The sequence below is a fragment of the Protopterus annectens genome, chromosome 2.part1 (assembly GCF_019279795.1).
Source record: "Protopterus annectens isolate FY-2018-M chromosome 2.part1, PAN1.0, whole genome shotgun sequence".
NCBI lineage: Eukaryota > Metazoa > Chordata > Ceratodontiformes > Protopteridae > Protopterus > Protopterus annectens.
In genome coordinates, this window is record NC_056729.1 from 1,357,151,178 (window position 1) to 1,357,163,522 (window position 12,345).

At 37.1% G+C, this 12,345-nt stretch overlaps 1 protein-coding gene across 2 annotated transcripts in view; it reads left to right on the plus strand.

Annotated features, from left to right (window-relative positions):
- The window catches only part of GRPEL1 (GrpE like 1, mitochondrial), a 146,331-nt gene that overhangs the window by 45,316 nt on the left and 88,670 nt on the right, over nucleotides 1-12,345 (plus strand). Inside the window, exons 2-3 of one of the 2 annotated variants that reach the window (XM_044062810.1) lie at nucleotides 8,581-8,652; nucleotides 8,910-9,075. In XM_044062810.1, coding sequence (XP_043918745.1) covers nucleotides 8,581-8,652; nucleotides 8,910-9,075 — 238 coding nt within the window. The remainder of the gene's footprint in view (nucleotides 1-8,580; nucleotides 8,653-8,909; nucleotides 9,076-12,345) is intronic. The other variant, XM_044062811.1, reaches the window with a different exon arrangement.

Below are 12,345 nucleotides of genomic sequence, written 5' to 3' on the forward strand. Positions count from 1 at the left end.
TCCTGTCCTCATTTATACAACTTAATTGCCTTCAGCTATGTTTTGCAGGTTTTTCTTGTTCAAATTCCATTTCATTTGTCATGCTTAGTAAGTATGCTTCAGTAAGCATCATAACTGTATTAAAACTAGAAAAATAAATGCAATGTATAAAGGTAGGATCCGAGTGTCACAGCTGTAATACAAAAGAATAAGTAAATCAGGACAAGATCATGCAGATAGACTCCTTATTTAAACATGGGGAATTTGAGAGAGAGAAGAGCCTGTATATGAACTCATTAAGTGTGGTAAGAGTCTCGTAGGGTGGCCTGATAAGCAAGAGACTGGTAGCCAGATGTTTCTAGCTATATCCAAGGAACGTTTAACGGACCACACAAACTAAGTGAAATGTAGAAATTGCTGTATAAGGGGCCAGTAGTTTCTTAAGGCAAGTGATACTCCCTTTATGTTGGAATAGATAAATTTTATATATTTACATTTTGTTGACCGGGCTAGTCTTACAAGGCCAGTGACCTCTCTTTGAGTGATCTATGGTTGTGTTTGTACAAACAAGGAGGAATTTGGTCAGAGCACAGGGAAACTTCCCATACTGGTTTTCAGTGGGGTCAGCAGAAAGCGCACAAAAACTCCCATTACTGGTGGATGGGAGTAGTTAACACTGTGAAGGAAGAAAAATCCAAGAGTGGAGTTCTGGTAAGTAATGCAGTATGAATATTGTCAGAAGCAAGGAAATTGTTGGTGCTGATTTTCTGAATGTTGGGGAAGAGCAGTGGTGATGTGGTGAAGGAGGGAGGGACCTCAGAGTAGTGCAGTGAGGGGATAGTTATTGCTGGGGTTGTAGTCCAGCAGTCTTGCTGTTAATACTGTTGGGTTTAATACAACAAGAGGACCCAGAAGAATAGTGAGTCTTGTGGAAAAGAAGCGGATGGAATAAAAACAATTTGGACCTTTTAATATAGCTAATGACACTTGAACTAAAAAAAAAGTGCCGCTGCAGTGGGTAGTACTACAGAGGAACAAAATATCCAAACTTGTGGAAACAGACAGCAGCGAGTATTAAGAGCAAAAAAGACTGTAGTATTAATAGATATGTTTTGGACAATCTAATTATGCCATTTGGGTTTCACTGCCAGAGATGTTAGTTCTTTTATTCACTTTTGCAAAGAGTGATTTTTGCAGCGTGACTTTGAAATTTTAATTGGAAACTTTTCAGTGTGAAAGAAAAATGTTTCCTTGGAAGGAGTATTTTTCTGTTCAAAAAATCAGACTAAATAGAAAAGTCCATACAGTTCAGAACTGATGAAATTGAGGTAAAGAAAACAGAGATGATAAGACATGCTTGGAATGGAAGTTAGCAAGCTGATGTTTGAAAAATGGATGGGATCATTTTTCACCTTCGTAATATTATTTATGCTGTGGGAGCTACAAAGACCTTGAGATATATGGAGCAGCCCAAATCGTGTTTTTGTGGAGAAACGTCAGATTACACCAGACTTTTTTACATTCATTCATTAAATGTAAAAATCTGATATAGTCTCTGTGGAGAAAGGGGACACAAGTTAACAGATGTAAAGCTGAATGGCAAAGATGTAAAAATCAGGCATTTTTTTGGTTTAACCTGCAAGGGAGAAATCCAAATATGTATAGTATAGAAGATCATAGAGGATGAGGCAGAGGAGAATGAGTACAGTATATGGAGAGCATCATACAGATTGGTTTACAAGAAGTAGAAATGGAAAATACGTTTACTTTATTAGGAGGAGAAAAGTCAAGCTGATGAAGAAATAGAAAGTGAAGAAGAAAAAGGAGAGAGCAAGAAAAATTCAGTAGGTAAAAGGCTTCAAGTGAGGAAAAAAATTTTCACCTAATTTTAAAAAGGGAAAAGAAAACTGTAAGACTGATTTCACTGAATGTGAATGGCATTATGTGTCGAGTTAGATTTGAATATAATTGTTAGAGTATGACATTTATTAATGAAAATAGGATTCAAACGTGAAAGATGTGGAGCAGTAAAATTATTTGGAATTTAGGAAAAGATCAGTGCTCAGGGCTGCATTTTTTATTGAAAATAATAGATTTTTGTATAGTATGTGCAATAAGGGTTAAGGTCATGGATGTAAGATGGGGAGAAGATGGGGAGAAAATGTGATGTGAATATGTCCGTACACAAGTGGGGGGAGGAGAGAGAGTGCAATTTTTTGAGGAACTTAGACCTTATAATAATGATAAATGTAAAAAATATATACTTGTGGGAGATTTAATTTATTTACATGAAAAAAAAACAAGGTTGGTCAAGATATTAAGTGGGGGAGTTGCATATATAAAAGAGGGAATAGAAAGACAGGTTGTGTTTGAGGGGATGGAAAAGGTGGATTAAAGTATTACAAAGTTTTGCTCTTGTTGCAGTGGAAATTTGTGAAGATGGATTTAAAATTAAGGAAGGAAAGGTCCTCCTTATGTTTATGATTTTTATTCTTGCACATTTTTATCATATTTGTCTTTATAGTTTTAATGTTAGTAGTGCTGGAGTGTGCATTACTTTTTTGTGATTTTACTTTAAGTACATCCGTATGGTTCAGTACAACCTGATTGGTTCATGTATACTATTTTTAAATGTGTTTAGACCAGTATTTGTTTGATGGTCTGAAGAAACTGCTATGTGAAAGCACTTACCAGTTTCGAAATAAAAACAGAATTTTTTTTTTATTTATGGTGGATTTATTTCATGGACTGCTCTATTGTTGATTTTGCTTTTACATCTATATGTATTTTTGAACGTTTAAAATGTATGGAGAAGTTACTGTTTACTGAGTTATGTGAAGGAGCCACCAAATTTACATGAAAGAATGGGTAAAATTGTGATGTTCAGAATTATAGACCCATAACTTCGAAAAATGTAGATTAAAAAATTTGGATGACACTATTCCTGGTAAGGTTTGACAATATATTTTAGGACATTTTGGTCCCATGAACGTCTGGTTTTAAAGAAGAAAGTCCAATTATTACTAGTAAAAAAAAATAGAAGGTATAGAGAGAGGTGCGAAGGAGGCAAACGTGATGGTAGGAGATGTTTATAAAGCATTTTTTTTAACCTTGACCATGAAAGTTTATTGAATAGTTTTAGACAGTATGGAATTTTAGCTAAATTTTAGTTGTATTGAGATTTGCTTATAAAAAAGAATTGTTGCAGTTTTGGTGAATGCTTGGTCTAGTATGAAGAGCAATATTTGAAGGGAAGTTTTGCACAGATGTCAGATGAGCAGTGTTTTATTTGGTTTATCTGTGAATATATAGGAAAGTGAATTGCCTCACAGCAAGAGGTTCTCCCGTTCGATTCTCGGCTGGAACGCCTTCTGTGTGGAGTGTGCATGTCCTCACCCACGGTCGAGTGGTGTTCGAAAGACATGCGTAGAATGGGCGTGCCTTCATTGAAGGTTGGGCGTCAAGCTGGCACCTCGGCACTGTAAAAATCTACTGCCAATCATTAGCGGACCGGAGTTCCACTGTGGCGACCCCTAACCGGGAAAAGCCGAAAGAAGAACAATTGCAAGGAGGAGCATACTGACTACATGAAGTTAAAAGTTCCATTTTTATGCAGATGGTGTAATGGTAGTAAGTTGTTAGATGAAAGACGGTTTATTAGAATTGGGTATGATGCTGAAAGGGTAAGCTTACAAATGAATCAAGAAGAATGCAAAAGAATTGGGTGATTAGTGTTCAGTGTAATGAATTTAGGAATTAATCTAGTAAAAGAGTTCAATGTAATATGGAGTTTAGGAATGAATATAGCAAGAAGAGAAGCTCAACATGAGTGAGAACAAAGGTGGTTTTGGGTTGACCAATCCAGTAGTGTATACTACTACTTTTTATATTTGTATTGAATTTTGAATTGTGAGAAAGATGGTAAAAGTATAATTGCAAATACTTTTGTGACAAAATTATGGTACACTTTGGCAAAATAAGGAAACTGAAAAAGGAGTATTATAAATGGGAGTATCAAAGTAAGGTTTATATGCAGAAATTAAACCAGGAGAATGTTGAAAAGAATGGAATACAAATATAATGAAGAAGTTTATTATTTGACTCCTTGGGAAAACTTGAAATGAAAGCGCTATTATAAATTGTTGCAGAAGAGAGGTTTGGTGATACTAGGAATGTTAAGGATAACTGATAGGAGAATTATATGGGTAGGAGAAGGTGGTAGAAGCTTAAAATTTTGATTTGTGAAATTTGGAAATTTTAGAACTGATGAGGTGTTTTAATGTGTATTTAAAATTTTGAAAATGAAATGGTTGTGTTGGAAAGAATGGAGCGGATAGTATTTTTTAGTTTGAATCTAATGAATAATTTGAAATATTGTGAAATGCAAAAATGGAAAATATATACGTGTGTAAACAAGTAAGTAAATAAAAGACCCCTGTCATTGTATATCCATCCACCTGAGCTACCAACAACTCTGGTAGATGGGACGACTTCTGTTTAATTTCCCATCCAAAGCGTGGTGCACACAGGAGTACAATGGCCCCAATGCTGCACTGCAGTGTCAGTAATGGAAAATTAACTAGTGGGGGAAAAATTGTGCCAGGGAACAAGTGAGATGTGCAAAGCTAACCCTTTCCATGTCCTACCTTTCCTGTGTGAGACACCATCCAGTATAGCACCCAAACGTGCCAACAAGCCAGATCTCCGTAACAAATAGCAAATCTGAACCAATGTTACATTTTTGAATAAGTGGCTCTTGCATTCCAATACAGTGCCTCATACTAAACCAAAGTAGAACATATCCCACCATGTTGGCCCTAGTTATATTGAGATCTCCTTGGATATTTCTTTAAAGCAGGGACGATCCCTATCCATAATACGTTATACCCTTGGGCACTGTTTGGAAACCATAACTGTGATCTCCACACCCCATTCAGTTTAGTTTTCCAAGGCTGACGACACTTTGCCCCACTTTCTTCTCCTCCTCCTCTTCCTCTTAACAGTCTTTTGTTTTTGGCATTAGATGACAAGTAATGAGAGTTGATAATAAGGCCAGTAAGAGAACCCTGACATAAAACATGCCTGTCATATGGCAAGGTTGTTGCCAGCAACTCACAACAATCAAAATACTGAACTTTAGTATGACTTTGGAAAGGTAAAATAATATGCAAAAATTTTATTAAATTGTAGATATTAAAAAATTCAGCTTGCAAGATTGGAACGCATTTAAAATTTTCACGGATTTATAACCCCAAAATACAATCCAGTTATACAATCTGAAGTGTAGTCCAACAAGCTGTAGATCACCCTGTTCTTAACTGGAAGGGTAGGCTCATAATTAACAATGTTTTTATTTTCCTTTGGCTGATTGATTAGACAGCTTGGTTTTCTTTGGACTGTTAATCCCATCCCTAACAATTCACAGGCTTTACAGTCTGGATCCACGGCACTCTTTTCATTGTTGCATTCTTGTTTCATTTATTTTTCTTTTTGATTTTTATGTAGATGTTGTTTTTTGTATTTTATTGTTGCGTAGATTTCCTCCAGCATATGGTATGCATTTTTCTTCTTGTACGATGAAATGTTAAAATTACTTTTTAGAATTACTTTTTAGTAGTGTATAACTGACTTACTTAATATGTTACTTTTGGAAGAACATGTAGGTGCACATTAAATTAAGTAATTTAATTTGTGTTTACATGTGCACACATGCATACCTTCAATACACACACTTACAGATTCACACTACTTGAACTTTAATTGAATGAAACAGGAGCTGGGATTTAATGATGAGCTCCTGTTTCAATGACTTGGGTTTGTATAATATAATGGGATTACAGGGTTGTGGTTGATGGAGGTCGATTCCACTTACATATCACAGTGCTTTGAGTGTTTATAACAGTGCCATTATGAATGTTCGCACAACAATACAGGTAAGGGTAAGTTACATTTTCCTGCACTGTTGTATGATCTCAGAGTTGGTATATATGATTGCAGGAGAATGGGGTTGACATGGGAGGTGCAGGGTGCTTGCCCCCCCTAAAAAAACACTTCTTTTATTTTTCGGCAGGCATGGAGTCTATCTTTATTTTTCAGTATTTTGGCTCCCAGTGTTCTTTGGGACATAAACCCATGTGTGCATATGTAATGCACATAAAATGGACATGCATGTGTGCGTGTATAGTGCGTGTGTGTGTGTGTATGTGTGTGTGTGTGTGTGTGTGTGTGTATATATATATATATATATATATATATATATATATATATATATATATATATATATATATATATATATATATATATATGTGTGTGTGTATATAAGGTAAAACAAAACTTAAAAGGGGAGAAAGGAAAGTGCTAGTGAAGTTGCTTATGAGTATTTTTAGTCGTACATACACATATGAAATGTGGCCGGAGATATCTGGTCGGGACCCTGCACAGGTGGTGTAATGGGCTTTTTTGGCAAAGTGTGCCTTCATCTGAAGTCCGAGTATGGTGTAAATTGCACTTTTAGGTTTGCATGTACTGATTTCCCCTAGTTTAGTCCCCAGATCAAAATCTGTGCTCATTACTATACAGATGCAGGTAAGTATTGAGCCTGAATGCATTTTAGTTTTAAAGTTGTACAGGGAAATGTTATTCTCAGTTTGGCAGCTGTGAATTATGTCAGTGTGGAGAGAGAGTTATGAAGCAACCTTGACAAAACTGAATCTCTTTGTAATATTGAGTAATTCTCTTACAGGATCTACCGAGTTTTCATTTGCCCAGTTATTGAAATCCCTATAGTAAATGTATATTGTTGCTGAGGGCTTGTAATGATTCAGTGTTTTGTTTGAGGCTACAGTTAGGGACAGACTGTGTACCAGTTGAGAATGTAGAATTTCTTTCCCAGTGTAGAGCAGCACCCTCGATCTAGCATTATATCTTCAGGAATTATGTGATTTGTTAATCTGGTTTGGTACAGATGATTTTCTTGACATACTAAAGCAGGTGATTTTGGTCAGGATATGTATATAGAGCTGTTTCATATGTGTACATACCATCAACACGCTGATTTGTCTGTGTTGAGCTTGAAATGAATAAAGCTGAGGCTTTCCCTGTGTAGTATGGAGTTGAATAAGCTAGTTGATTAACTTTTTTTTTCTTGAATGCAGTACCGTTGCTAGCGCCATGAATGAGTCTGTCTTTAGCAGGCTTCCCTTTTTAGAAATCTTAGCTGACATTCCAGTTGTTTTGCCTTACTTAATATGCAGTCTTTGGTGTTTTGCAAGGTCCTTCATAATGTTAACAGTTCTTTGCGCTTATATTTTTAGTGGTTGTAAAATATTGAGTTGATCCAGGTAGAAAAAATGTTCATGTCACCTCTTATCCAGCGAGAGGAAGGGTAAGAAGCAACACATTTCTGCTGGATGCAGCTAGTTGGCAGGTTGAAAGTGAGGCAGCTCAATTTTTGTGCTCTTTTTATAGGTCATCATGCAAAGTACACCAGCTTGATCCCTAAAAAGGGATTCTGAGTAACAACATTCTCTCTCAAGAATCAAGCTGGTGTATTTAGCATCCCCACTTAAGAGGGGATACCGCATAAAGGAGTATATGCTTTGTTGCACTTCTGTAGTTCTGTCACAAGATAGGCCTCAAAGTAATTCCTACATGTAAACTTGTTTTGAGATTTTGTTGTCAATATTGACATTTCACCATAGAGCTTAAAGTAGTTATGAGGATGAGTTTTTCCCTTGGAACTGCTTGCAATGTGACTTTCCTTGACTTTCCTTTTTATTGTGGACTAATTGATCTACCATCAGTTGCAACACGTGACAAACTGGAAGTCTTCATCTGTTCTCCTTGGCTAGAGATCCAAAAATGATGCATTTGATCTGTTGATGAGTTTGGTAGTTGGACTTCTGTTAGACTTGAACCTCATTCCAGGGGCGATGGTGAATTACTGTGACAGGAGTGCAGTATTTGGGGAAAAGTTATATTCTTTACTGATGAAAACTTAAGCAATTCCCTAATGTATGTATTTATATTTGTTATGGACTTTGTGCATAATTTCTTTAAGATTGTTAATATGTTTATTGTTTTTAATAAAATAAAAATATTGTTGAAAAAAAAAAGATGATATGCTCATAATACCATAGGGTTGTCTAAGACCTACAACTTTAGAAGAGTCTTGTTCTGTTAGTCCTAGAGATATCCAAATATGTTATACATGTTTTAAAAACAGATGACTGTTTAAATGAAGATGTTTTCTTTATTTCATAGCACATGATTTCTGAGGTTGCAAGTAGCCTGTTTTCTACTTTTGTGTGATGCACTTAAGGGCACTGTTCTTGAGAGTGGGCAGAGTACTATAAAACTCAAATGTCTTAGTCTTGCAGACTTCTGTTTTCCTGATTTATCTACTGGTACTTTACTTTGGTATGCAGGAATTCATCTGTCTGTAGGTTTGTGAATTTAGAACTTTGTAGAAAATAATTGCAAAATTTTAACAGGTTTTGAGGAAAATTTCTTAGTAATTTACAAGTTTACTTAAATAATGACTCTCTCCTGCTCACTCTCTGACATGCTGTAAACATTATCTGTGCCTTTTTTTTTTATTAGGTCTCTTAGCAGCCGTCAGAAGATGGTCTCTAAAGGGCCAGTACTTACAAATCACAAAACTGGCTTTGTGTGGTAAGATAGTATGTTGTGGTACGGATGTACAGATGTTTGGCTGGCTACCTGGTTCGTTCTCAAGGTGGTGTTTCTACTTATTGATATGGTCATTCCTATTATTTGTTTCCTACTTTGAAGTGGTACACAGACTTTTACGATTTGGTTGCTTTACAGTGAAAAAGTTTCCAGCCTCACATATCTTTTGAAGGTGTAATTTTTTTTAAATAGAAATTATGCATATTTACTTATTTTGGAAAACATTTTTTCCTTTGTAGGGTGTCCCCAAGATTGTTTTGTTCTGTAGCCCAAAAGAAAAACAGTAAGTCATCCTCTGAAGAGGACCAGAGTCCAGCATTAGATGAACAGAAATCTGAACCAGCTGTTGAGAATTCCCTTGCTGAAGAAAAGGCCAGATTGGAAGAACAGCTAAAAGAAACAATGGTAGGTAGCCTTCTCTTGAGTTCGTGTGAAAAGTGATCAGTCAGCTGCAAGCATAGTACTTTGAAGCAGGAGGAAGACGTTGTTCTTTGGCACTTAGCCATTCTTTATTACTCTTTCACAAATGGCATTTTAGTTAAAGTAATTAGAGGAATTAGAAGTCTAGGCATTGTGTGAGTTGTCAGGTGTTTATACTGGATAAATGTGTTTCTTTTAATTGCATTTGTTAACCTGGGTAGAGCACTGATCCTCATGGACCTTTTTCAGACTTCGCTTGCTTGCCAGTGGATCCCTCCCCCAGTTGTAGCTGAACATAAGCAATTCTTGATTGTGTGTTGCACCTTAGACCACCAAAAATGGTCATTACTGTACCATACCTCAGCTGTCCCAAAAGTGCTCAAACAGCTGTTTCCTTGCCCTTCAGATACCTTTTGTGGTGGACTGCCTTTGGTTGCTGTTAACCTTTGCATGAAGCATTTCAGAATTCCAGTGTCTTGCAGGCAAAGTATCTTTCAGAAGGACAGAGTCATAATACAAACCAACTCAATTTTCATGCCTAAAGTGGTAACAGAATTGCCCCTAAATTAGGCCATTAACCTCAAGTATCTTTTTGCATAGACAACTAAGATTTGGGCAAGAGAAAGTTAATGAGAAGGTGAGGCCTGCTATTTGTCAGGGATGGGAACCATGTAAGCAGGTATTTTATATTCTAAATTGTTTTGCCTTTCGTAGCAAAACTGTTCTGGCATTGTCAAGGCCCAACACTAGAGTCGTTGTAGCCACTGGTTCCTTGCTGAGAAGTGCAATCACTCTGTATATTTTGCAAGCAGCTATGCTGTCATCTGTCCATAATTCTCTAAACTGTAAAGTGTGCCACAGCTTTTCTTCAGAGTCTTCTATCCTCCCAGTCTGCTCAGGACCAGCCACCCAGTAGACCCTAAACTACGGGGAAATCTTCCCAGATTATATGACTGTCAAGAGTGAATAATACAGTCAGCAGCAATCCTTGTTTCCCACTCAGCGTCCACTTTCTCAGTCTTCTTTGGGCATCCTGGGTTTGGGCTGGGTCCACTAGCAAATTACATCTCATCTTTCCTCTACCCCTTTCCAAACACACGCTTTCCTCTAAACTCTTTATAGAACCTGGTGAGGCATATTACTGCTTCTGTTTGGATGATTGCTCCCTGTGGATGACTCCTTCAGGTCCACTTATTCTCTGAAGTCTTGACACAGACAGAGCAAGAAAGTTCTGAAGCTGGCATTGTCCAGTGCCTCTCTTATACCATTGATATCCTGACTCCCTAGTGGGAGGGAGTTGAACAAAACAAGAAGGAAGGTAGAGCTTTTGAAGTTGGACCAGCCATAATGATCACTTTTGGCAGGAGTCCAGGACGTCATGACTACAGCAGTGAATATATTCAAACATCTTTGAGTAGAGAGCCGTGTTTCATTGTTGACCATAGTTAGTGATAAGAGAATCAATGGCGTCCATTGAGATTTTGAAAGCATGCAGGGAAGAAGGATGGCTCTGGGACTGACTGAAGTCTATATTTCCTGCACTAGTTTTCTTGCATGCATAGAACACGTGATGCATAGAAAACTAGCAAGTCTGGTCATTTCTTCTTGCTTCTATTTATAAATGCTCATAACCACTTTTTGTAGTGGAGCAGCTATTCCCTGTGTGCTATCCCTTTGTAGGTCACCAGTTGTGGTTATACAGCAGAAGCAATATATTTAATAATAATAATAAAAGCAAAAGCTGGGACCATGCCTTGCTGTTTGATGCTAGTTTTTCAAGCTTGGTGTATGGAATTGGCTGTGTGGAAGAGAATTATTGTGTAATTTCACTAAGCAACCATTGTAGGTTGCTGCATTTTTGTAGGAAAAAAAATTAAAGAACTGGCATGTTGGTCCACTAACGGAAAACACTGGAACACAGCTGTAACATTGTCTCCTATCCAGTTATTTTTCTGGACTACACAGAAATCAGAATGTTAGCCCAATAGTCCAGAAAACAATATACAAACTCTGGTGGTGTGTTGCTCAAACAGAATTCTGAAATTTGTAAAAACTCTGACTTGGATGAACTTTTTATTTGAAAAGCATTGCTAACACAGTGCATTGAAAATCTGGCACTTCTAAAAAAAATTAAGAAAAAACAAAGCAAGGTATCCCACCTTGTAATGACTTATGTGGCGATTTCATAAAATGGCCAGGAAAGTGGGTAGGGTGGGATGGGAAATGGGCAGAGAAGTGGCATTGTGGGTAGTACAAGGGTTGTGGTCTTTGGTCCTGTTTCTAAAACACAGAAAGGTAGCAACCCTGCATAGACATGCTGTAATACCTTTTATTGGACTAACATAGGTTTTGCAATTGCTCAGTCTTTCGAGCTGGCATAAGCCCTTCATCGAGAGTTTAAGTTACTGTTGTTAAATACGGTGCTTAAATATCCACTTGTGCCTAGAAAGGGAAGTACATAATTTATTTCCAATTGACTGAAAGAGAAATCAGGAAAAATACAACTCGTACTACACATCAGAGAAGTGTGTGTGTGTGTGTGTGTGTGTGTGTGTGTGTGTGTGTGTGTGACTGAAACTGCAGAACAGGATCATGACGTGTTGTGAAAATCAAAGTTTGGCATGTAGCATTAGAGTTATTGTTCATTTAGTAGAGAAGATAAAACTCTGAAGAGGCTGCTGTGTGGCATTTAATGAGGCAGCAAATTTCAAAACAAAATGTGTAGCAAAATTAGTTAAATCCGGAGAAGGAAAACCAAGAAGTTGTAAGTTCTGCGTAAACAAGCAATTTTTGTGAGGTAGAGGTTGTGGTTAACAAAGTGTGAATTGTAAATAATGTCCAGTTCAGACTGAGAGAGGCAGGAGCTACCAAGAGAATAAGATACAGAATTAGAATGTAATGTATGTTTATTGTATGCTGTTAATGCACTACAGTGGCTGAAGTGTAGCAAACTGAGGGGGGAGGGAGTGAAAGAAAGTTATGTTGTGTCAGCCCGAGGTTCTGAAGACTAGAAGAATTGGATGAAGTATTGTTATGTTGTCAAAACTGTCTGAACATTAAGGCCTTGCTGACTGTTTATGGTTACTGTTAATCTGAAATAGTCAGCAGTTTGAATTCAGGGTAAAGTCATCATAAGTTATGCATTACCAGAAAAAAATATTGCTCATCAGTACACCTTAAAAGGTTGGTGGTATAGTGTCTCATAAATGCAATATCCAGGTTCATACCACTGACTGTCAGACTGAACAGTTGAAT